General features: G+C 34.9%; 2 protein-coding genes and 1 pseudogene across 5 annotated transcripts; 1 reads left to right on the forward strand and 2 right to left on the reverse strand.

Annotated features, from left to right (window-relative positions):
- Positions 1 to 1,433: 1,433 nt before the first annotated feature.
- LOC114186140 (disease resistance protein At4g27190-like) lies at positions 1,434 to 20,047 on the forward strand. Of its 4 annotated transcripts, none has more exons than XM_028074169.2 (8): positions 1,434 to 1,522; positions 7,624 to 11,168; positions 11,444 to 11,920; positions 12,145 to 12,387; positions 12,476 to 13,065; positions 13,159 to 13,234; positions 13,394 to 13,481; positions 19,407 to 20,047. In XM_028074169.2, exons 2-6 carry the CDS (start codon positions 7,674 to 7,676, stop codon positions 13,193 to 13,195), a joined length of 4,842 nt encoding a protein of 1,613 aa, XP_027929970.2. In that variant the 5' UTR covers positions 1,434 to 1,522; positions 7,624 to 7,673; the 3' UTR covers positions 13,196 to 13,234; positions 13,394 to 13,481; positions 19,407 to 20,047. The 4 variants fall into 4 exon arrangements, with proteins under 4 accessions (XP_027929970.2, XP_085529739.1, XP_085529738.1 ...); XM_085673613.1 differs by having other exon boundaries at positions 13,423 to 13,481; XM_085673612.1 differs by having other exon boundaries at positions 13,159 to 13,229.
- On the reverse strand, positions 6,293 to 7,249 carry LOC146886391 (uncharacterized). Its single transcript, XM_085673423.1, has 2 exons — positions 7,195 to 7,249; positions 6,293 to 7,026 (listed from the first exon to the last, which is right to left on the reverse strand). Exons 1-2 carry the CDS (start codon positions 7,247 to 7,249, stop codon positions 6,293 to 6,295), a joined length of 789 nt encoding a protein of 262 aa, XP_085529549.1.
- LOC146886392 (uncharacterized) lies at positions 14,712 to 17,101 on the reverse strand (annotated as a pseudogene).
- Positions 20,048 to 23,354: the final 3,307 nt, after the last annotated feature.

The raw sequence follows: 23,354 nt of genomic DNA on the forward strand, positions 1-23,354 counted from the left end.
GTGGGTTAGGAACAAAACCTTGTAAAGTGGGCCAAATTGACAACTCTATTGGCAACATTATATAAAAAACAAACAAATTAGTAACTTGTTCACATGCAAACAAATAAGTCATTAATAATATACATAAAAAATGTATTTTACCACATCACATATATGCATATATCATATAATTAACCTCTCATAAGATATCCAACATAACATTAATTCTCAATCTTTAAAGAGAGAAACTAATTTCTAATAGAACTAAAACACTTTATAACTATCCCTAGTCATCCTATGTAATTCGGCCAAATTGTATTGTTCTTTGGAGCAAACACTACTCTCATAATATTATCGTACTAACATTTGTTTAATTTTTTATTAAATAAATTTACTCAATATAGATTACTTCGGAAAAATATTGAATTAATAAACTCAATAGAAAGAATAACCCAAATGGTGAATGGTTTACACTCAAATAAATTAGGGTTCATAGACCAAAAAAAGAATCATTAAGGTATTATATATATAATCTAGAAGTAATAAACACTTTGATACTACTTATTAAAATTTTAATTTAATTAAATAAAATCAAAAGAAATAGTAAAAAAATTACATCATACATATTATTAAAATAGTTTAAGGAGTACCTGGATGCATATAGTATGACATGAATGAACATCCCTAAACTAAGTCACTTGTTCCTTCTGGGAGACATCCGTTTTAGATAAGTAATTTTGTATTAAGAATAAATAATTAATCTTGTATGTGAATGTATGGAACGCTTCCAATTTAGTCATTGGAAAACCAGAAAAATATGATTTAGTTGCTTTATGTGTAAGAAATTTCACAACTCCTCGCGTTAAGTTTCGTGGGACAATTTTATTATAAAAAGGTATTTTAAACACAATTAGAAATTTTCATATTTGTTAGACTTTTTCTACGTACCTATCAAATGATTTTTTGTTGTTGCTAATTTTCATATGGGTTTTGTAAAGTTTCACGAAATATTTAAATGAAAATAACATTTTATGTGATTTGCTTTCAAAGGGTGGCAGCTCTTTTGAAACAAGTGTTAATTTATACAAAAGGTTTCTTTGATTTTCCACAAATTTTTTAGGATATATATGTGGGTTGATTCTAAACTAAATTTATATAAATGTTTTTTATTGTATAGAATATGTTAACGTTTCATCAAGAAACTATAGATCTAATATGTAAAAACACATAAAAAGTTTAGTTTCTCAATGTTTTATGCTACTACTAATAGACAGAAGAAAAAAAAGAAAAAGAAGAAAAAGAAAGAATTCTTGCACCGCAAGAATGTCATAGCATCAATTCTTAAACCCTCTTCAGCATGGTATATTCTTTTTGTTGCTTTTAGTCATCTCCATTCTTGATTCCACTACTAATGTTAAATAAATTTTAAAAATCATTTGCATTTCCATGTTTGATGAAGCTATAGCAGAAGAGAAGAGAAGAGAAGAGAAAAGAAGAAAAAGGATTATTATTTGCTGTTTCTTGTGTTCATCATCTGTGTAAGGTTTAACCATTACATCACATTATTTCTAAACCCTTATCTTATTCCTTTTCTTCCATCTTCTTTCTCCTAAAAAATATAGCAATATTCTAAATGATAGGAGTATTTTTATCTAATTGGATGATCTATTTGCTCCTCATTTTGTTGCTGATAATATTTGTTGATGCTTTGATAATACACTAACTACATGCTTGATTTGAATCCAAAGGAAAACTTAAATGGTTTATCATATTATTTTTAAAATAAATGACATGAATGTGAAAATGGTAGCATGATAAACAAAATTTCAAGCATCAATGCAAAATAAATTCTATGGAAAGAGAGTTTTATGTTGTCAAGGAATGCTCTCTGCATTGTTATATAAAAAGGTGGCAATTGGATAAATTAGTTGTGTATGTTTTTTTGTTACAATTAATTTTGAATATGCTGAAGTGGGGTAGTTTTCTTGTAATTATAAGGGAATAACAAGAAAACATGAATAATGTGATGAATGTAAGAAAAATATAGGTTGTAAAATGTGAAGACAAGAAAAAGGAAGAATTTTTATTTAAAACAAAACTAGCTTTACTTGCACTTTTAATTCAATTATACTCACATCCCTTATATCATTTAAAAATAATATATTAATTAAAATTCAATAAAATACAAAATAAAAAGTTTAAAGATGAAATATTTTTTATATGGGAAAAATTGAATGAATTAAGTATTTTATATTAGCGCCGTCAAAAAGTTATACTACTACCCAATTATAATTTTTTTCTATAAAATATAGGAAATAATTATAAAATATACAACTAATTTATTAATTTATTATTATATTTTGTACAAATATACGAAGGTATCCAAATAAATTATTTGTTCAATATATGAAGAATTTCCTTATATAAGTAGATTTTTTTTATGTATACATTTTATATTTACATCTATTTTACTTTTAATTATATTTTAAAATTCAAAATAGATAAATAAATTCTTTAAAGGTTAACGAAAATTCTATATATTTCAATAATATATAAAAAAATATTCATATATTTTAGCAACAGAATATTACGAATGATATATTTATTTTTATCTAATTAACATTATTAGTTTTATTTTGTTCAAAGATAAAGTTTGTAGAAAAATAATCTTTGGTGTTACGTTAAGTTAGTAATTATAAAATTAATAAACATACGGGGTATAATAAAATTTAATATCATCTGAAACAAATAATTTAAGAACAAGATTCAAAATCAAGAAAAGAAGAACATATCACACGATAACTTTAGTAATCATACAAGAGGGATTGTGATCTTTGGAGACCTTCATCACCACAATAAATGCTTAGCAATTCTCTCATAAAATATAGTTTGATGTGAATGTGTTTTTTCTTTCATTTGTAAACTTGGTGGTTCTTGGACGACATTTTTGTTATTATAATAGACGATAATAATTTAACTTTGCACTGTCAACTCATAAACCATTATCCTTAGCCACCAATAATTTAGTTGTTTCATGTAGATGGTCTCACCTATATCTCCTACAGGAACATCATTACAAACAACACACTTTGTCTAAGTAAAACTTGTAGCCACCAATCTTGCTTTGAATCGTCCTTGATCAATTCCTGGATTTCCATTCTTTTGTTTGAAAATCCATTTATAACTAACCAATCCAGAACAAACATATCTACGTGCCCATGTATTGTTTTGAAGTGATTCCATTCCCTTCACTTACTAGAGACGATACACTCATGGGTCAGAACCATGCTAATAACCGTTGACAAACAACTCTATCTGGATAAACACTCTTTGTATTCAGATTTGTTGTATCTTGAAATGAAGCACTACATAGTCCTTTTACAGACCTTTGGACATGATCCTTCAACTACATTCATTAAATATAATCACTACCTAACTCTCAATTAATGAACTCTATTACATGCTTAATCATAGCTAGACCCACTCTCAACCTTTTGCAATCTTCTAGACAATTAATATAGCAACTTCCAACTACCCACATTTAAGTTTACACAACAAAATCCCCCCCTAAACTTAAATGCTCTTCTTGTCCTTCATTCCGAGTATCATCTTGTTATTCTCGAACAGAGAGGATGGCAGTGGCTTTGTAAACATATCTGTAGCTTATGCTCGACTTTCGACGTGCTCTAACTCTACATTTCCTTCTTTCACTTGTTCTCGAATGAAGTGAAAACGAACATCAATGTGCTTGCTTCTCATATGATTGACCGAGTTCTTTGCCAATTCGATGGCCGACTTGTTATCAACTCGGATCACAATCCCCTTTTCTTGCTTCAATTCCAGTTTGCTTAGAAGGTTTCTAAGCCAAACTGCATGGCAGACACTCCAGGATGCTGCAACGTACTCTGCTTCACATGTTGATAGTGTTACAATGGGTTGTTTCTTTGAAAGTCAGGAGAACGCTGTGCTCCCCATGAAGAATACATATCCGGATGTGCTTTTCCGGTCATCAACATTTCCACACCAGTCACTGTCTGAGTAGCCGACTAGTCGGTAGTCATCCGTCCTACTATATATCAGACCAAGTGACATTGTTCCTCTCACGTACCTTAGAATTCTCTTTAGGGCCTTCTAATGAGTATACCTCGGTTCCTCCTTATACCGACTTGCTATTCCAACACTCAGCATTAAATATGGTCTAGTATTTGTAAAATACCTGAGACTTCCAATCAGACTTCGGTATTTGCTCGCATCAACTCGGTCTCTATCTGCATATTTAGAAAGTTTTGTGCCTGGTTCCATAGGGGTGGAAACCGGGTTACAACTCGTCATCTTAAACTTCTTTAAGACCTCCTCAGCATACCTTTCTTGCGACACAAAGATGCCGTCCTTCCCTTGAACAACTTCTAAACCAAGGAAATACTTCATAAGACATAAGTCGGTCATCTCGAACTCCTTCTTCATCACTTCTTTAAATGCTTCAATTAGCTCAGCATTATTCCCCGTGAAGATAAGGTCATCGACATAGAGCGCAATGAACATCACATCTTCTCCTTTCTTCTTTATGTAAAGAGCATGTTCATAAGGGCACTGCTCATACCCATTCTTCTCGAAGTAGGTGTCAATTCTTTCATTCCATGCTCGTGGAGCTTACTTCAAGCCATAAAGTGCCTTCTTCAATCTCAACACTTTCTTCTCTTCGCGTATTCGCATGTATCCAAGTGGTTGTTCAACATATACTTCCTCCTCCAAGACTCCATTCAGAAATGTTGACTTCACATCCATCTGCGAGATTGTCCATCTGTGTTGAGCTACTAAGGAAATCAACAACCTGATTGTTTCCATCCTCGTCATTGGAGCGAATACTTCTTCCTTCCTTCTGCTTATACCCCTTCACTACGAGTCGAGCTTTATATCGCTCAACTTCTCCTTCAGCGTTTGTTTTCTTCTTGTACACCCACTTTATGCCAATTGGCCGAGCTCCTTTGGGCATATCGGTTAGCTCCCACGTGTTGTTGCGTTCGATTGCTCTGATCTCTTCATTCATTGCCATTTGCCACTTCTCTTCTACATGGCCTCTTCAAAGCTCAAGTCTTCCAAATCTGCCAAGAAACATACAACATGTACTTCGTCAGTCAAGTTGTATATGTCTTACAAGCTTCGCGCTCTAGGCTGTAGAGGTTCATCTTCTCCATCAGAAGTCTCATGATCTCTCATAGCTGGTGGTGTATCTACTTCCAAGCTTTTAGACTCCTTCTCCGAGTTGTTCCACTTCCACTCGCTCTCTTCATCAACTTGAACATCTCGGCTCATAATCACCTTCTTTATTATTGGGTTGAACAACCTATACGCCTTGGTTTTTTCATTGTACCCAATAAACACGTACTTCTTGCTCCGATCTTCAAGTTTGGTCCTTTGTTGAGCTGGAACATGATCATAAGCAATGCTGCTAAACACTTTGAGGTGAGACACACTCGGCTTTCTTCCACTCCAGACTTCTAGCGGTGTCTTCTCATTCAGCTTAGCATGTGGACATCTATTTTGCACATAGATGACACATTGCACTGCTTCCACCCAGAACTCCTTAGGCACGTTCTTGCTTTTCAACATTGTACGAACCATGTCAAGTATGGTTCGATTTTTCCTCTCAACTACTCCATTCTGTTGGGGTGAATATGGTGCTGTCAGAAATCTCCTTATGCCTTGCTCCTCACAATATTTCATGAGCTCGGGTGAGATGAACTCGCCTCCTCGGTCAGACCTAACAGATTTGATAGGCATGTCGGTTTCCTTTTCAACCATTGTTTTGAACCTTTTAAACACTTGGAACACCTCGGATTTCTCCTTCAAAAAATACACCCATGTTTTTCTTGAAAAATCATCTATGAAAGAAATGAAATACCTTTTCCCACTGAAAGATTCAGGGGTAATTAGTCCACAAATGTCTGTGTGAATTAATCTGAGTTGTTCCTTTGCCCGGTACTCGGCAGTCCTTGGAAATAAGGTCCTTGGATGCTTCTCGAGCATGCACTCTTCACAGAATTTCTTTTCAAACTCCACAGTCGGGAGTCCTCGCACCATCTCCTTTTTCACCAACTCGGCAAGTCCACCAAAATGCAAGTGGCCAAACCGGAAGTGCCACAATAGCTTCATCCTTCACGTCAAGTTTCAAGCATCTCTCTTGGACTATTTTCAAGTCCAGCTTGTACATCCTGTTCTTCTTCATCTCTACTTGGGCAATCAATCGATCTGACTTGTCTTTTAAGTATAGTACTCAGTCTTTCATAAGAACCGAGTAGCCTTTCTCCATTAGTTAGCCCATGCTCAATATGTTGCTCTTGAGATCGGGTACAAAGTACATGTCTCTGATTTCTCCAACTCGGTTGTTCTTCTGTAGGTACCAGATTGTACCTTGACCTTTTGCTACCACCTTTGATGCATCTCCAAATGATACGTGTCCAGCCTCAAGTTTGGTGAACTCCTTAAAAAGATTCTCGTCCCCACTCATGTGGTTGCTTGCTCCTGTATCAAGGTACCAAACTGAGTTGTCAGAATAGCTCAGACTTAGCTCGGCACCTGATTTCCTGGACATCATCAATATTCCTTCTTCCTTAGCATCCTCAAAAAGGAAGTTCGTTTCCTTCTTGCTTTCAGATCGACAATCCTTTGCGAAATGTCCAACCTTCCCACGATTGTAACATTTGACTCCTGAGTAGTAGTCTTTGGCAAAATGACCATACTTACCACATTTGAAGCACTCAACTCCTGAGTTGTTCGACTGACCTCCTCGGCCTCTACCACCTCGACCTCCACCTTGTCCTTGGTCACGCCAGTTTTGTTGGCCGACCTGTTCTTGACCTCTTTCATATCCTCCTCTGCCTCTACCACCTCGGCCTCGAGTGTTCTGAGTATAAGGAACCTTCTTCTCCCTAATGGTTGCCTTTGCTTGGAGTGCTTGATCAAGGGATTCCTCCTTCTTCTTCCTTCTCCGCTGCTCATGCGCTTCAAGCTCTTCCACCGAGAGTGTTGTCAAGTCCTTGGATTTCTCTATTGCTTCCAACTTTTAATGTTTTAAATGCTTTGTCTTTGGTCTTTGTGGGTAGATCTATAGCTTCCTTTGCTCCAGAATGTTCCACCAAATGCTTGCACTGCGTTTGAATGTTCAGTGTTTTTCGCTATGGTTTCCCGCATTGCCAACAAGCCTTCCAACTTTACCAGAATACATAGAACACAGAAACTGAAATAGAACAACCCTTAGGATAGTACACATTTTCGAAGTTACTGAGTGCCTTGTCTCTCCCTTTCCTGATTTTTCTCTCTAGTCTAATCCTTTTTTTCCTCCCCTTTCCCTATTTTTCTGCTGTCCTCATAACTGCCTAAAGACAGTTATGCTTGTCCCACATAAAACACTAAAAACTGCCAAATTGATTAAGAAAATTGTCAACAATTATTATAATAACTGTCTTATTTATTATAGACCCTGTAGAATCTTTACTTCTGGTTTGTCCTCTTATATTGTTTATATATAAGAGGTCTATCACATAGTTCTTCACTTTGTTATGTGGTATTAAATAAACCCATCAATAGAGTTAAGAGTGATTTTCAGTTGATTAATTTTGATTCGCTCCTTTTAATACATTCCAGGGTTTTGTTTTGGTTTAAAATAGTAGAAAGTCAAGAAGAAAGTGGTGGCAATGGATTTTAAATTAGGTGAATCTGCGACTGAATATGTTAGAAGTCAATTAGGATACATAACCTCCTACAAAAGTAACCAAGAAAAGCTCATAATCGAGGTTCAAAACCTGAAGGGAAGAAAAAGTAGTGTGCAAGAAACTGTTGATGAAGCTAAAAGAAATGGAGAAAAAATTCTAAACAATGTCCAGATTTGGCTGAAGAAAGTGGATGAAACAATTGCTGAGGCAAATAATCTTATTTTCAATGATTTTCAAGAAAATTATCCGATACACATTCCTAATATACAGTTTAGGCTCCAGCATAGCAAGAAATTGCAAAAGATGACACAAGAGATTTATCGGGTCCTATCTGAAGGAAACTTTGACAAAATTTCTAAACCACCAACAATAAAAGAAGTTCAACAAGTGTTGAAAGATCCTAACATCTGCAAGATTGGGTTGTATGGGATTGATGGCGTGGGCAAAACAACACTGATGAAGGAGCTAGCTAAAGAAGTCCTGAAAGATGGTTCTTTTGATGTTGTAGCTATGGCTGAGGTAACTGATTCTCCAAATGTGGAAAATATTCAAGGCCAAATTGCTGATGCCTTGGCTTTGAAATTTGATGAAGAGACTAAAGAAGAGAGAATGCAAAAATTGCGTGGAAGGATAAGCAAGGAGAAGAATATTCTTGTTATTTTGGATGATATTTGGGGGCAAGTTGATTTGGCAGAACTGGGGATTCCTTTTGGTGATGACCATAAAGGATGCAAGTTATTGTTGACGTCTGAACGTCTTAATGTTCTTAAACGTCAAATGGGTACTCAAAATAATTTTAGACTTGAGGTTCTATCTGATGAGGATAGTTGGAAGTTGTTTGAGAAGATTGCGGATCAAGCAATCAAATCAATTTCCACAAACAAAAGTGTTGTCGAATTGGATGAAATAAATTCCATTGTACAAAATGTGCCTAAGTGCTGCAATGGTTTCCCCCTTTTTATAGTTGTTGTAGCAAAGGCTTTAAGAACAAAGGACCTCTCTACATGGAAGGATGCTTTGAAGCAATTGAAAGGGATGAATGAAAAGGGACATTTTGAAAAAGTTGTGTGCCCTTTGGAATTAGGCTATCGTTATTTAGAAAGTGATGAACTGAGGACATTGTTCTTATTCATTGTTTCACTTGGACCTGGCCGTATACACACTGGAGAACTATTTTCATGCTATTGGGGGTTATATGGAGATTCACACCAATTAACAAAGGCAAGAAATAATTATTACAAATTTATTGATGATCTTAGGGCATCTTCATTGTTGCTTGAAGTTGAAATTGAGTATGTTAGAATGCATGATAGTGTTCGTGACACGGCCAAAGCAATATCCTCAAGGACTCACCTGACTTATGAAGTACCAAAGTTTACACAAAAAGAACAATGGGATATAGATCAACTTAAAAAATGTCATTATATTAATTTGCCTTGTTATAGTTTAGATGAGGTTCCTAAGAAGCTAGATTGTCCAGAGTTGAAGCAAATGTCACTGAAAAGTAATCTTGGCCAATTGACAATCCCTGATAACTTTTTTGCTGGGATGGGAGAAGTGAAGGTTCTTAATTTACATCGAATGAGCTTTGCGCCTTCCCCACCTCCTTCTTTTCGTCTCTTGAAAAACCTTAGATCATTGAATCTATATGAGTGTGTATTGGATGATATAACAATGGTTGCAGAACTCACAAGTTTAGAAATTCTCTCCCTTGAAAGATCTAAACTTCAAGAGCTCCCAAAAGAAATAGGGCAATTGACTCGCCTTCGAATGTTGAATTTAACAAACTGCTATCAGTTAAAAAGCGTCCCCAGATATCTTATATATAGCTTAGTGTACTTGGAAGAGTTGTATATGGGGAATTGTAATATACAATGGGAGGCTGAAGGAGTAGAAAGCCAAAGCAACAACCCAAGTCTAGGTGAGCTAAGGAAATTGGACCGGCTTACAACTTTGGACTTGTCAATCCATGATGCTTCAGTTTTACCTACAGATATGGATGTATTTAAACAGCTACAACGATACAACATATCTATTGGCAATATGTGGAAGTGGTCTTCATTTTGGTCTTGCGATGCTCGGGAAATTTCAACAACTCTTAAGCTTGTTGACTCTTTGAATACAGAGATTTTTTTAAACCATGGGATACAAATGCTATTCACTACAATTAAGGACTTGAGCTTAGCTAAAATTAACTTTTCTGATGATGTGTTTTATGAACTGAATAGGGAAGCTTTTCAACATTTGAGACATTTATATGTCCAAAACAGTGACGCTTTCTACAATTTGGAGACACTGATTCTTTGTGATCTGCGTAATATGTATGGTCCATTTGCAAAACAGACACTGATTCTCTGGAATCTGCATAATCTGGAAGATATAAGCTATGGTCCACTTGCAGCACAATGTTTTGAAAACCTGCAAGTTTTTAAAGTCCAAGGTTGTTGTAAGTTGAAGAAATTACTTTCGTATTCTGTGGCAAAAAACCTTGCTCAACTTCAACACATGGAAATTTTCGATTGTACTGCCATGGAAGAGATCGTATGTGAGGAAAAACTTGAGGATGAAAATCTGCATAATATAACAGACAATGCCATACATTGTTTTGAAAAACTCCGAGTTATTAAAGTCCATGGTTGTCATAAATTGAAGAAGTTGCTTCCGTATTCCCTCGCTAAAAAACTTTCTCAACTTCAGGAGATGGAGATTGTCAACTGTACGGTTATGGAAGAGATCATATATGAGGATGAAAATCTACATAATATGAAAGACACTACTGACACACTTTTTTTTTATAAACTTCAAATTATTAAAGTCCATGGCTGTCATAAATTGAAGATATTACTTCCATATTCCCTTGCTAAAAACCTTTCTCAACTTCAGGAGATTGAAATTTTTGACTGTACAGATATGGAAGAGATCATATCTGAGAAAAAAATTGAGGATGAAAATCTTCACAATGTGAAAGACATTGGCACGCATGTTTTTGAAAAACTTCAAGTTCTTAAAGTCCAGGGTTGTTATAAATTGAAGATATTACTTCCATATTCCCTTGCTAAAAACCTTTCTCAACTTCAAGAGATGGAAATTTTTGACTGTACAAATATGGAAGAGATCATATCAAAGGAAAAGTTTGAGAATGAAAATCTGAATCATATGGAAGACATTGGTACACAGTTTTTTGAAAATCTTCAAGTTATTAATGTCCAAAGTTGTTATAAGTTGAAGAAACTACTTCCGTATGCCCTTGCTAAAAACCTTTCTCAACTTCAGGAAATGAAAATTTCCCACTGTAATGTTCTAGAAGAGATCATATCGGAGGAAAAATTTGAGGATGGGAAAGAATTTCCCATGATTGTGCTCCCTAAATTGCATTCTCTTACCTTGGATACACTACCTAATCTTTGCAGTTTTAGTTTGCCATTGGAAATAGATAAGGATGATGGATCAATTTCGTTGCCATTATTCAATCAAAAGGTAATCAACACATTATTTATTCTTCATTGTTTAATGTTTTTATGCAATGTAAATATTGAACTCCTACAAGTTTCCTCAAAGAGAATACTATGCACTTTGTCATTAACCCTTACACAAGTTTCAATGTAGAAACAAATTTGATTTTTTTAATCACCTATTGGAAATATCATTTAACCTGCCTATTGCTACTTGTTGGCATTGCTTATAATTGTTTTGTCTCTTAGATCTGATGCCGATGTATTAGCTCAAATCTATATTTGTGTTATTGATGGCAGGTTACTTCCCCAAAATTGGATATGCTGGTTATCATCAACATGAATCGTTTGAAGTCAATATGGCACAATCAACAAGCTCCGAATTCTGTAAACAATCTGAAAACAATAAAAATTACTAGATGTCATGCCTTGCGTAATGTTTTTCCTACTGCTATGGCTAAGGAGCTTCTCCAGCTCCAAGTGCTTGAAATATCCATGTCTATGATAGAGATGATTGTTGAAGATATTCAAGGCGCACCAGATAACATTACTTTCACAAAATTGGAGCAATTAAAATTGGAATATTTGCCAAAGCTCACAAAGTTTTGCCAAGAAGGTTACAACTTCAAATTTCCATCATTGCAAACAGTAGAGGTGATTGGATGTCCCAATTTGAAGTCTTCTGGTAATCTAAACTTAACCACCATAGCACAACTTGGATTGAGGGGTAAAAATGGTCAAAAGGATGATGAACTTAATAATTTGTTCAATGAAAAGGTATATGACTACTTCCAATCATGCTGGTTTTTAATCTATAATGTGGAATATGAACCCAATCCATTTAATTTACTCAAGTTTCAATGTCTGCATAGATTTCATTTTCTAACTCATTCTCTAGCTCATTATAGCTATGCAAATAATATGATTTATCTTAATAATGTTCTTTACCCTATCAATAAACAAGTAGAATACTATTTTGATATGATTGTGAATGCTAATAGGTTGCAATGCCCAACCTTGAAGACTTGAGGTTGTCTAACATCGGTTCACATGGGAAGATATGGGATGAAAAATTGCGAGTCCCCTTTTACAGTAAAAACTTGAAGAATTTGATTGAGGACGATTATCGTAATCACACAGAAAGTTTGTTCTCATCCTCCACAGCTAGAGCACTAACAAAACTGAAACATCTTGAGATTCTATCTTGTCCTGCTTTGGTGGAGATATTTGTCCAACAAGAGAAGGTGAGCATGTTAGACTTCCATATTGAATCTAACAAATACATACTTATACATTTACTTAGAGTATATGTTGATATGTTGCTGATGGTAGGCTACATTCCCAAACTTGGAGACACTGTTTATCAATGGCATGAGTGGTTTGCAATCAATATGGAACAACCTGCAAGGTCCAAATTCTTTTCACAAGCTAAATAAAATACAAATTATTGGATGTCGTGCCCTGCATGATGTATTTCCATTTGTTGTGGCCAAAGAGCTTCGACAACTTAAAGTGCTTGAAATATCGAGGTCTATTAACATAGAGAACATTGTTGTAAAGAGTCATAGAGGTGGCGCCCTTGGCAAGCATAAGAATATTAGTGATTCAGTTTCTATGGAATTTGAAGAAGATGATGCCGTTTTTACGAAATTAGAAGAAAATAAAGGTGATGATGCAATTGAGATAGTTTTTATGGAATTGAAAGAATTGTACTTGGAGCACTTACTAAGGCTTAGAAGCTTTTGCCGGGAAAGTTACAACTTCAAGTTTCCAGCCCTTGAAAAAGCAAGTGTGATTAGATGTCCCAATATGCAAACTTTTTGTCATGGAAATTTAATCACACCCTCTCTCTCACAAGTACGATTTGGATGGAGTCAAGAAGATCTTCGTTGGGACGGTGATCTTAATACCACTCTGAAAAGGTAATTAATACTTCAACTAAGCGCCATGAATCTCCATTTTTCATGATAACTTCTAGAGTTTATATTATAGTTCTAATTTTGTTGAGTTTTCAGACGTATGAATTTGGAGTCTAACATTGTAACATCATAGTCCGAAGGAAATTAAGAAACCATCATTTTCTCAAGTAAGGTATCTACATATCGTATTTTGTGGTTTTGATTTTTATATTTTTGTTCTTTTTAATCATTCACTATATTTGTCTTTCAGTTATTTTTTGTGATTTTAATAAGCTATTACATTTTTTCTTTTTTTTTTTTTCCATTTAAATGTTATGTTCAATCAATTTAGTGCACCACTGATGCTATGGATGAATATAGATTCAAAGAAACCAGTTGGACAATTGGAGGATTTTATTCCCACTGCAAAAAAATTCTTGGTAACTTTATTTTTTCAATGAACTCAATATTTTAATTTTCGCACACTTTACTTTCTAAAGAATTAAGAAATTTATTACAGCCAAGCATGGCATGTTACAGGATCTTGTGTCGCTTATCTTTGTTTGTCCTTTTTGCTATGCGGGTCTTATTGTGTTGTTCTTTGGGTAGTGTTTCTCTATGTGCATTTGTATGTTTATACTAATATTGTAGACAATAGACAATGTGTACAGATTTTCTAGCTGCTATACTACAGTCTTTATATAATGTAGATTGTTTCTTTGTGTGCATTTGAATGTGTGATCTGTGTTCAGAGTATTCTTCTATTCAATACAGTAGTGATTTTCTTTTTTTTCTCTGGTTTCTGTGTTTTTATATTGCTCAAACCCATCATGTTGGTTGATTGTTGCAAGTGCATACAGTTTCTTCTGAAAATTGTGTATAATTTAGAGGTCGCTCAGCAAGACTGCAATTGACTTTTTGTTTTCTCTTTGGAAGTTTATGATTTGGGTTATAAATATGGTTTTCCTTTATTTATTTTTAATAATAAAAGAGGTAGAACAGAGAGTCATCTTCAATATGCCATGCTTAAGTTTCTTGCCGACGTCTACCTTGAGGATTGATACATAGGTGTAAACTGCAAGAAGTTCCATTCAGTTGCACCTACTCAAGACAAAGTTGCTTAAGAGGAATTTGAACCCACTCTCATGGAAAGGTGGGTGTTCATACCTGATCCTTGACCACTTTTGACAACAAACATGGGCTTTAAGGTGTCTCATTTTTCCTTTAAGCTCTATAAATAGTTTATTCACTTTATAGTCCATACATTTAAGAGAATAAAGTAATTTTAATCCCTCTCTAGGGTGGGTATGGCGGTTATAAACAAGTATAAAGATGGGTTAGAATAAGTAAAATGTATAGATGGATGAGCTCGTGTCTAACGAGAAAATGTTGATGGAGGAGTTGGATTTTAATAGAATATGATGAAAACGGAAATCTGAACCTAAGGAAAATTCTTGATTGAGTAAAAAAAAACTACAATGAACGAAAAATACATGAGTCTATATTACATAGACTCTGATTAACAAGGAAAACAGAGCAGTTTACTAAAACCAAATGAACTGCCACAACTTAGAGAAAACTGTAAAAATATCTAAAAAACAGAAAAGAAAATAAGCGAAAACTAAACAACACATAACAGAAAAAAAACAAAAAAACAAAATACAAGTCTGAACAACTAAATACAATTCTAATAGCCCCTCAAACTCAAGGTGAGGGAGGAGCAGAATCCTGAACATTGAGTTTGCTTCTTAGAAACTGAAAGCGAGTGGCAGAAAGGGGTTTGGTAAGAGCATCAGGACGAGTAAGTGTAACATATTGCAAAGCACCAACCACTGAACGAAATAATATAGGATCAGCAAAAGTAGAAGAGCCAGACTTGGATAATTTGCCGGAAGAAACCATAGGAGTAAAGACGGGATGAGCATCAGCCATGTGAGTGCGATGCAGCAAATCACTAAGATATTTACATTGTGTCAACATCAAAGACTTGTCGGAGAGATAGTGAATTTCAATGCCAAGAAAGTAGCCAAGCTTGCCCAATTGTTTCAAAGAAAATTGAGAATCCAAGCTATGAGTAATGTGACAAATAAGAGAGGCAGAGGATCTTGTAATAAGAATATCATCAACATAAACCAAGATATAAACTGTGTGAGAAACCTAGTGTCAGCAAGGTGTGTTGAAGTGTATCAAACCACTGTCACGGAGCTTGCTTGAGACCATAGATTGCTTTATTGAGCTTACAAACCAGGGATTTATTTGCAGCTTCGAAACCAGGAGGTTGGGTCATATAAACAGTCTCATCAAGCGACCCATTCAAAAAGGAATTATTGACATCTAAATGAAACAAATCCCATGCATGAGTCAAGGCAACCGTTACAATGATGCGTATGGTGACAGGTGTAATAACTGGAGAAAAGGTCTCATGAAAATCAAAACCAGGAGCAAACTGCTGAATATTCTGAGAGTCACCAATTACATGAAAAGAAGCCCTAAATCTGAAATCCATGTAAAGCAAGCAGATCAGCTAGAGCTGTCAAAACGGGTATCTCGACCTGACCCGGCTCGATCGACCACGAGTTAATAATGAACAGTGACCAACTACGGGTTTGTGGGTTAAACGAGTCGGCTCACAGGTTCAGTTAATTAAAAAAATACAACTTTTTTATTTTTTTTCAGTCAAAACTAAATTATATTCTAATTAAAATCTAAATAAACTTTAATACAATCCAAATACAAATCAAAATCACAAAAATACAAATTATATATGTATTGGGTAAAAAAAACAACCTAACATAACCTAAATAAAAAGCCTAACTTAACAAAAATAACTTGTGTGACCCTTTATGTGCGGGTTGGTGCCAACCCGGCTCATCACGGATTCAACCCGGTGAGCCGAGTTCTAGGTGAGCCAGTTCAAAAATCAACTGGTATTGAAATTTTTTAAAAAAATTCAATCCAACTCGGCCTGAACCCGTGGTGAGCTAGGTTGACTCGTGGGTTCCAACCCATCTTGACAACTCTAGGATCAGCAGTGGAATTGGTAAGCATGGCAGACAGAACGTTAGTAGTAGGGCAAGAAGATTGGGTGCTCGATATGGAAGGCTTGAGAGAAGCAGGCGAAGTAGGGGATGACGAAACAGGCTGGCAGGATCAAACAAAACAAGTGAATCAGGAGGTTGAAAATTAAGATCTCCACGATAAAAAAAAAAAAACATTTGTTGTGTGTCCATATTTGAAAAAAATTGGCACTGAAAGTTCGCATAGCGACCACCACGACCATGTGGCAGATCGAGCACCACCACATGGGAAACCACCACCACGAGGAAACTGACCACGACCATAGAGGCGAAGTGAAGAAGAACTAGAAGTGGCACGAGAGTAATTCACAGATAGAGGAAAGAACTTGGACTGATGCCGATTAGTGCGAGATTAATGAGCAAGGAGCAAAGCCTCAACTTCACTGATAGGAGGAGTCTCAAACTTACTGTCAATGACAGAGATGATAACAGCATAATCAAGAGAAAGACCTTCAAGGATTGCATCAACATGTTCATCATGTTTGACGGGGCAACCAGTTCCAGTAAGGTCATCAACAATAGATTTAATATGACCCAAGCATTCCTTCATTGATTTATTTTCGAGATTCTATGCACGGAGATCAGTGTGCAACTGTCTTGCACGAGCCTTCATTTGAGTGAAAAAATGTTCATGAATGTGATCCCAAAATTGATACGAATGAACGACACCAAGAACATGCGATAAGATGCCCTTGGACATAGTAGATTGAAGCCACGTGAGAAGGAGTTGGTTTGAACTTCCCATTCCTCATAAGCCGGATTAACAATACCACTGTCACGATCTGTTTCAGAGAGGAAGCATGGAGGAATGATAGGATTAACCACAAAACGATGAAGTTTGTGTGATTTAATAACAGGTTCAACCAGCTGCTTCGAAAGAAGATAATTAGTATCATCAAGTTTTTCAGTAACTTGATGCGAAAAGAAAGGGTTTGGGGAAGTGTGGGAAGAAGAAGCCATCATAAACCAAGATCTGAACCTAAGGAAAGTGTTTCATTGATTGAGTAAAAAAAACTACAGTGAACGAAACATACATGAGTCTATATTACATAGACTCTGATTAATAGTAAAACAGAGCAGTTGTGGACAGTTACCAAAACCAAATGAACTGCCACAACTTACAGAAAACTGTAAAAATACCTAAAACACAGAAAAGAAAATAAGCATAAACTAAACAACACATAACAGAAAAAGAAAAGAACAAAATACAAGTCTGAACAACTAAATACAATTCTAATAGATTTTATACTAGACTGCCAAGCCAGCTTTTGGAAGGAAAAAAGCTAAGATGAGTTGGTTTAAGGATGGAGACAAAAAGTACTGCCTTTTTTTTCATTCGGTAATGAAAAAAAGGACCAATGCTAGTGCCATTCAAAAATTAGTTTATAATGGTCAAAATCTGGACGATCCTAGCCAAATTGAAAAACATATTCTGGACTTTTATACCAATTTATATGCTGATAATGCTCAGGCTAATTGCTCTGTTTTAGAGATGCAACATTTTGTTTCCAAGTGTATTCCTAGCTTGGTTACCGAGGATGAAAATCAAAAGTTGATCCAATGTCTTGGGAAAGAGGAAATTATGTGTTGTGTTTAACCTCAATGGTGATAGTGCTCTAAGTTCTTATAGGTTTGGTGGTTGTTTTTATCAGGCTTGCGGGGATATCATTGGTGATGATGTTTGCAAAGCAGTGTAACAAATTTTCAAAAGGGGTTAGGTCATGCTACTATGGATGAATTCTAATGTGATATCTCTAATACCTTAAATTTTAGGGGTTGAGAATATTCAAAACTTTAGACCTATTATTGTGGCTAATTTTAGATTCAAAGTTATCTCTAAAATTTGGTTGATAGACTAGCTGACATAGCTAGTAGAATAGTGTTCCCTAATCAAAAATGGTTTTATAAAGGGAAAACACCAAGGGCTGTATTTATGTTACTTTGGAGGCCATAAATGTTGTCTAAAAAAATATAAGAGTCAATGTGGTAGTTAAAATTGATATTCCTAAAGTGTTTGACAATTTTAATTGGCATTTTTTGGTTCAAGTGCTGGAACGTTTTGGTTATCACGTAACTTTTTCTTCATGGATTTTTTATATTCTTAAATCTTTTTCGTTTTCTAAGAGTGAATGGAAGATTGGTTTGTTATTCCTCTTGTGGGAGAGGTGTTAAACAGGGTGGTCCCTTTTCCCCTATTCCTCTTTGCTTGGAAGAAGAGGTGCTTAATAGATGTTTAACACAGCTAGTCCAGGAGAAAATGGTGCTTCCTATGGCGGGTCGTAAAGGTTTTCAACTTCCTTCCCATGTTCTCTCTACATATGAGATTTTTGTGTTCTTAGAGGAAATGTTAGATTTTTAAGGGTTGTGGTGAATTTCTTGAACTTATATGGCTTAACATCTAGACAGTTGATGAATCCTATTAAGAGTCATTTCTACACAGCAAATTTTGTTGTAGACGAGTCCCCGAGTTAAAATAGTTTTGATGATACTAAACATTCATACAACCAGACGAGGAAATATTTGAAATATCTAATTAGTACATATATTTGAAATATTTGACAAACATGTTTTGTAAATTAAACTATATATTTTGGACAAATGTTTTCGTATGTTTAATCTCTAATACTTAAGTTTTATAAGTGTTGATATAAGCTGGAAGTCTAGCACATGTAGTAGACAAGTCTTGGCATTGGATGAGTCTATGCAGTAGACAAGTACAACTAGAGGATACCACCAAATGAGCTCACTAGATGACCCAATGCATTAAACGACCCAAGGCATTAGACATTCTAAGGCACTAGACGACCTAAGGCACTAGACGACCCAAGTCACTAGACAACTCAAGCCCTTAGACAATCAAGGGATTAGACGACATAAACAATGTAGACTCACTAGACGAGTGCATTGACCAAACCAGTCGAAAAAATAAGTATAGGATTTCTACACGTGTTAGACGAGTTAGAATGAGTTGTATTAATTGGCTAAGTCATTTCTTTCTTTTAATCTCTAATTCATTATTTGAATTGGTAATTTTATCTAATCATTTAAAATTGAGAATTGATTATATGAGCCACAACGTTAAAGAATTATGATTTGATAATTATACTCTGAAAAAAGAATAATTTTGAATTAAACAGTCAAGTCAAATGAATTTATGGAAATAATTTATATCACTGCAGACCAAATTATTGATTGATTGCAATTGGAATATATCATTGTTCTTAGATTCAATTACAAAATCATATTGCACAAAACTTCCTTTACAGGGATGTATGATGAACTTTGCAGGAAAATAAAATTCGAATTAAGATCATGCTCACACAAGAAGGGAAAGAAGGTATTACTTAGAGCATTAGCAAGAAATAATTAAAGTCTCAAATAATGATGTTGAAGAAATACTCTAAAGAATCAAAGTGAAGAATTGATCAAGTCATTCCTTATTGAGAGAAATCATGAAGATTGTGATGAAGCTATGAAACTCAAATCCTCAACGGTTATCAAAGCAACACCTATATAAAGGATGAAAAATGATAACTTCTTCTTCATACTTGACAAAAGACAAAACTCTGAACTTTGTGAGAAAAACTCTAATACATCTATGATCATTGTATTGAGAAATTGTTATATCATTAGTGAATTGTGAGAATTTCGGTTGAGACAAAACACATTTTACCAACTGAAGTTGTAACCTGTGAGTTGAATTGTAACTCTCTTACTTTGAAAGTAATTGTTGTAATATTCATTTGAGTGCTCTTGATCTTAGGGGGAGATTAAGAAGGTGATACCTAAAGAGGTTTGTACTTGGTGCAGCCTTGAGAGGTTTGTACTCATGATACTAGAGAGTTTGAAACTTTTTGTAACTTGGAGAAGGTGATGCTCGTTTCTAGTCAAGAGAATTGAGTGGAATATATTAAGCAAGTTGCTTAAGAGACTAGACGTAGCCTCGACGGTAGGTGAACCAATATAAATCTTTGTGTGCTTTTATCTCCCTATGTTTTTACTTTAATTATTTTGTTTGCGCAAAAATTATTTAAATTTGTATACAAGCTCTATTCATCCCCCCTTCTACAGTCACATAACACCAACAAATTCTTCTTTTACCTAATTATTGTGTTATGGAAACTTTTGCATAGTAGAAAGATTGCCAACCAATGATGTTTTCTAGAGAAAGGGGATCTTTCTATGTTTCTTGTGTTCCTTATACAGTAGGAAAAATGAGTTTTGATGAGTCTATGAGTCCTCGTGAGGATGGAGAGACTATTCCTAAGAGAGTTACTAGAAGCATGACCAATAGGGAGACCTCTTCCTAACCTATTCCATTGAGTTCATTTAGTATTTTCTCTTGTGTTTAATGTTCCAACCTTTGTTTGCATTCTTGTGTTTGTAGGTTTGCTAGTGATACCTCCATTTTTTAGGTTGTCACCTTGTAGTAGAAAGAAGGGCTTAAGAGGCACCTAACCTACAGGGATTTCTCATCACACCCCTAGTTTTGATAAGAAGACACCCTTGTTGTGGAGGAGAGAAGATCTTGAAGTGGGCCCTATATGATTTGGGCAACACCTAGGAATGAGAGAGGTGATATGATGAGCTTTTAGAAGATTTGGTGATGATTGGACAATGATTCTACCTTTGTCCTCAAGGAGCTACATAACATACATAATTTAGGCTGTCCTAGGTTCTATAAAGATTTTTTTGTAAGGAAGTCCCTACAATTTTGCAGTGACTAAGAGGTCCTTATCCATGCCTATTTAAAAGAGTCTCTCCACCACTTGTAAAAGGTTGAACATTTTGAATAGAAAGTCATTTTGCTTCTACCATTGTGAGTTGAGTTCTTTGAGCGTTCTTGAGATCCTTTGGTCTCATTTTGAACCAATGTTCAAATAGCGACAACCATCACTCATCTTGGGTTGGTCCATCCCTCAAGTGGTGTGCCAACATCCCCTAATGTTTCTATCCTCTTCTCTTCATCTTTTGGTTTTCATTTCCATCTTTATGTTACCGTCTTGTTTATTTTATGCACCACTTTGTTCGTTAATTTACTTTGAATATTTAAACATCTCTTCTTCCTTTAGAGCTCTTATGAAGTGAACTTTCACATTTATATAACTATGTTATCTTAAAGTCCAACGGGGATTTTCCTAGAGTTTTCTTAAGCACCATAATCACAAACACCTTGCACTCTAAGAGTATAAGATGAACTTTTATCAAATCTCTTTTTTTGTGATGTGACCATGAAGTTTTGGTTGTAGGTGAAACATATTTTTGGAGATGTGATGGTTACTTTATTCGGTAGGTTGTGGTTATTGGGATTGTCTAAATAATTTGGCATATGAGAAATCATGTTAGATTTTTGAAGAGCATTGATTTTTCGTTATTTGATTGAACCATTATTGATGTTGAGAAATCATGTTTGAACCATTACTTGGTACTTAAAGCTATCTATCTATGCACAACACGATTGCTGATTTGCAAGTTTTGAAAGTTTTTGGTATTAGCATTAGGCCAAGCAAAACTACGGAGCACAAAAGGTTATATGGTAGTTCCTCAAGTTTCTTGGATTAAAGTTAGGTTTAATTATGCCTTTGGTCCCCATTTTGGAGTCAAAATCTCAAAATGGTACCCAAATTTTTAAAAGTCTCAAATTGGTCCCCTTTTTTGTTAAAACGTCTCACGTTTGCCCTTTCCGTTAAGTCAAGGTTGATGTCGTTAGAGGGAGTGTCACGTGTCAGTTTCTCGATTTCTGAATTTTTTGAATTTTTTTTGATTTTTAAAAAAAAAATCAAAAAATTGCCACGTGTCAAGCTGTCATTGTGCCACGTGGCAGTGATAAGTGATATGGCAGTGACAGTGACACATGTCAGTATTATGCCAGGTGTCATTTCCTTAGTCTCAATTTGGTCCCTTTATTTTAATTTGTCTCAATTTAGTCCCAATTTTTGTAAAAATTAGCAATTTTGTCCTTCTTCAAATTGAAACAAAAATTAATTTTATATAAATGTTATACAAATATTTTTATTAAATTTGATATTTTTATTCAAATTAATATTTTTATTATATATTTTTAACATAGCTAAGTTTATTTAAAATTATGTTTCACATTCAACTTTACTTCAAATTGTTTTCAAATTTTAAATTTATGTGTTTTATTGTTACATGAACTAGTTAATTTATGAATTTTTTTCTATTAACATTATTTTCTATTAACAACTTTTAAACCATTTTAAATAAAGTTCAATGTAAATCCATGCTTTAAAAAATTAGGTTAAAAGTAGTATAAATTTCTTATATATATATATATATATATATATATATATATATATATATATATTAAACTTAGGTCACACTTACATAATCTCCATTTAATAAATTTCTCTAAAGTTAACATGGATGGAACTGCTAGGGGAAATCCAGGTTTATCTGCTTGTGGAGGTATCTTTAGGGGAAGTAAGAATGAATATATTAGGAGTACGTTTTACGAGTTCAAAATGCACTTTTTGTTGAGTTTATGGGATCTATCCATGCCATTGAGTGTAACATCCCTAAGGAATATTACTTAATTAAATAAATAAAGAAACAAAATGAAATTAATACGTCTCGATATTATTATTCCCAAACACAGGAAAAATTTAAAATTTAATATCCAAAGCGACAAAATTCAAATGAAATTAAACCAAAAGCCATTACAAGTTCCTATGTCCCAAATAAAACAATGAAAACATAGTAAAAATTCCTAGCTCTAATCCCAGATAGCCCTCACTCCGTCGTCTGAGCATCCTCAACATCACCTGTATCAACATCTGCTCCCGTGTAACGAATCACACGATCATCACCAAACACAAACAGAAAGGGTGAATTGATAAAATTAGAAATAACATATACAATAACACAAGATAAGTAATAAGCCCATCTTATTCACTCTACTTAGTTCTTGGCCAAGACTGTCTACCCCAAGGCTTTTCAACCTTTAATCACTCAATTGGTTAGCCTCGGACTCAGGAATATGATGCTCACACAAACCTGCTTGCTCGTGGTCCTGCCTTTACGAACCTCTCCACTTGTAGTCCTACTTTACAAACCTCCCCGCTCGTAGTCCTGCTCTATGGACCTACCCGCCCGTAGTTCAACACATGTGATCCACCAGCCACGTACCTTCCCGCACACAGTATCTCTCAAGTGTGAGCACGAAACATACAAACCTACCTCGCTCGTATCCCCACACGAGAGAAACTGGATATG

Source organism: Vigna unguiculata, chromosome 5 (genome assembly GCF_037176805.1).
Source record: "Vigna unguiculata cultivar grain cowpea cultivar isolate G323 ecotype 2 chromosome 5, ASM3717680v1, whole genome shotgun sequence".
NCBI classification, from domain to species: Eukaryota; Viridiplantae; Streptophyta; class Magnoliopsida; order Fabales; family Fabaceae; genus Vigna; species Vigna unguiculata.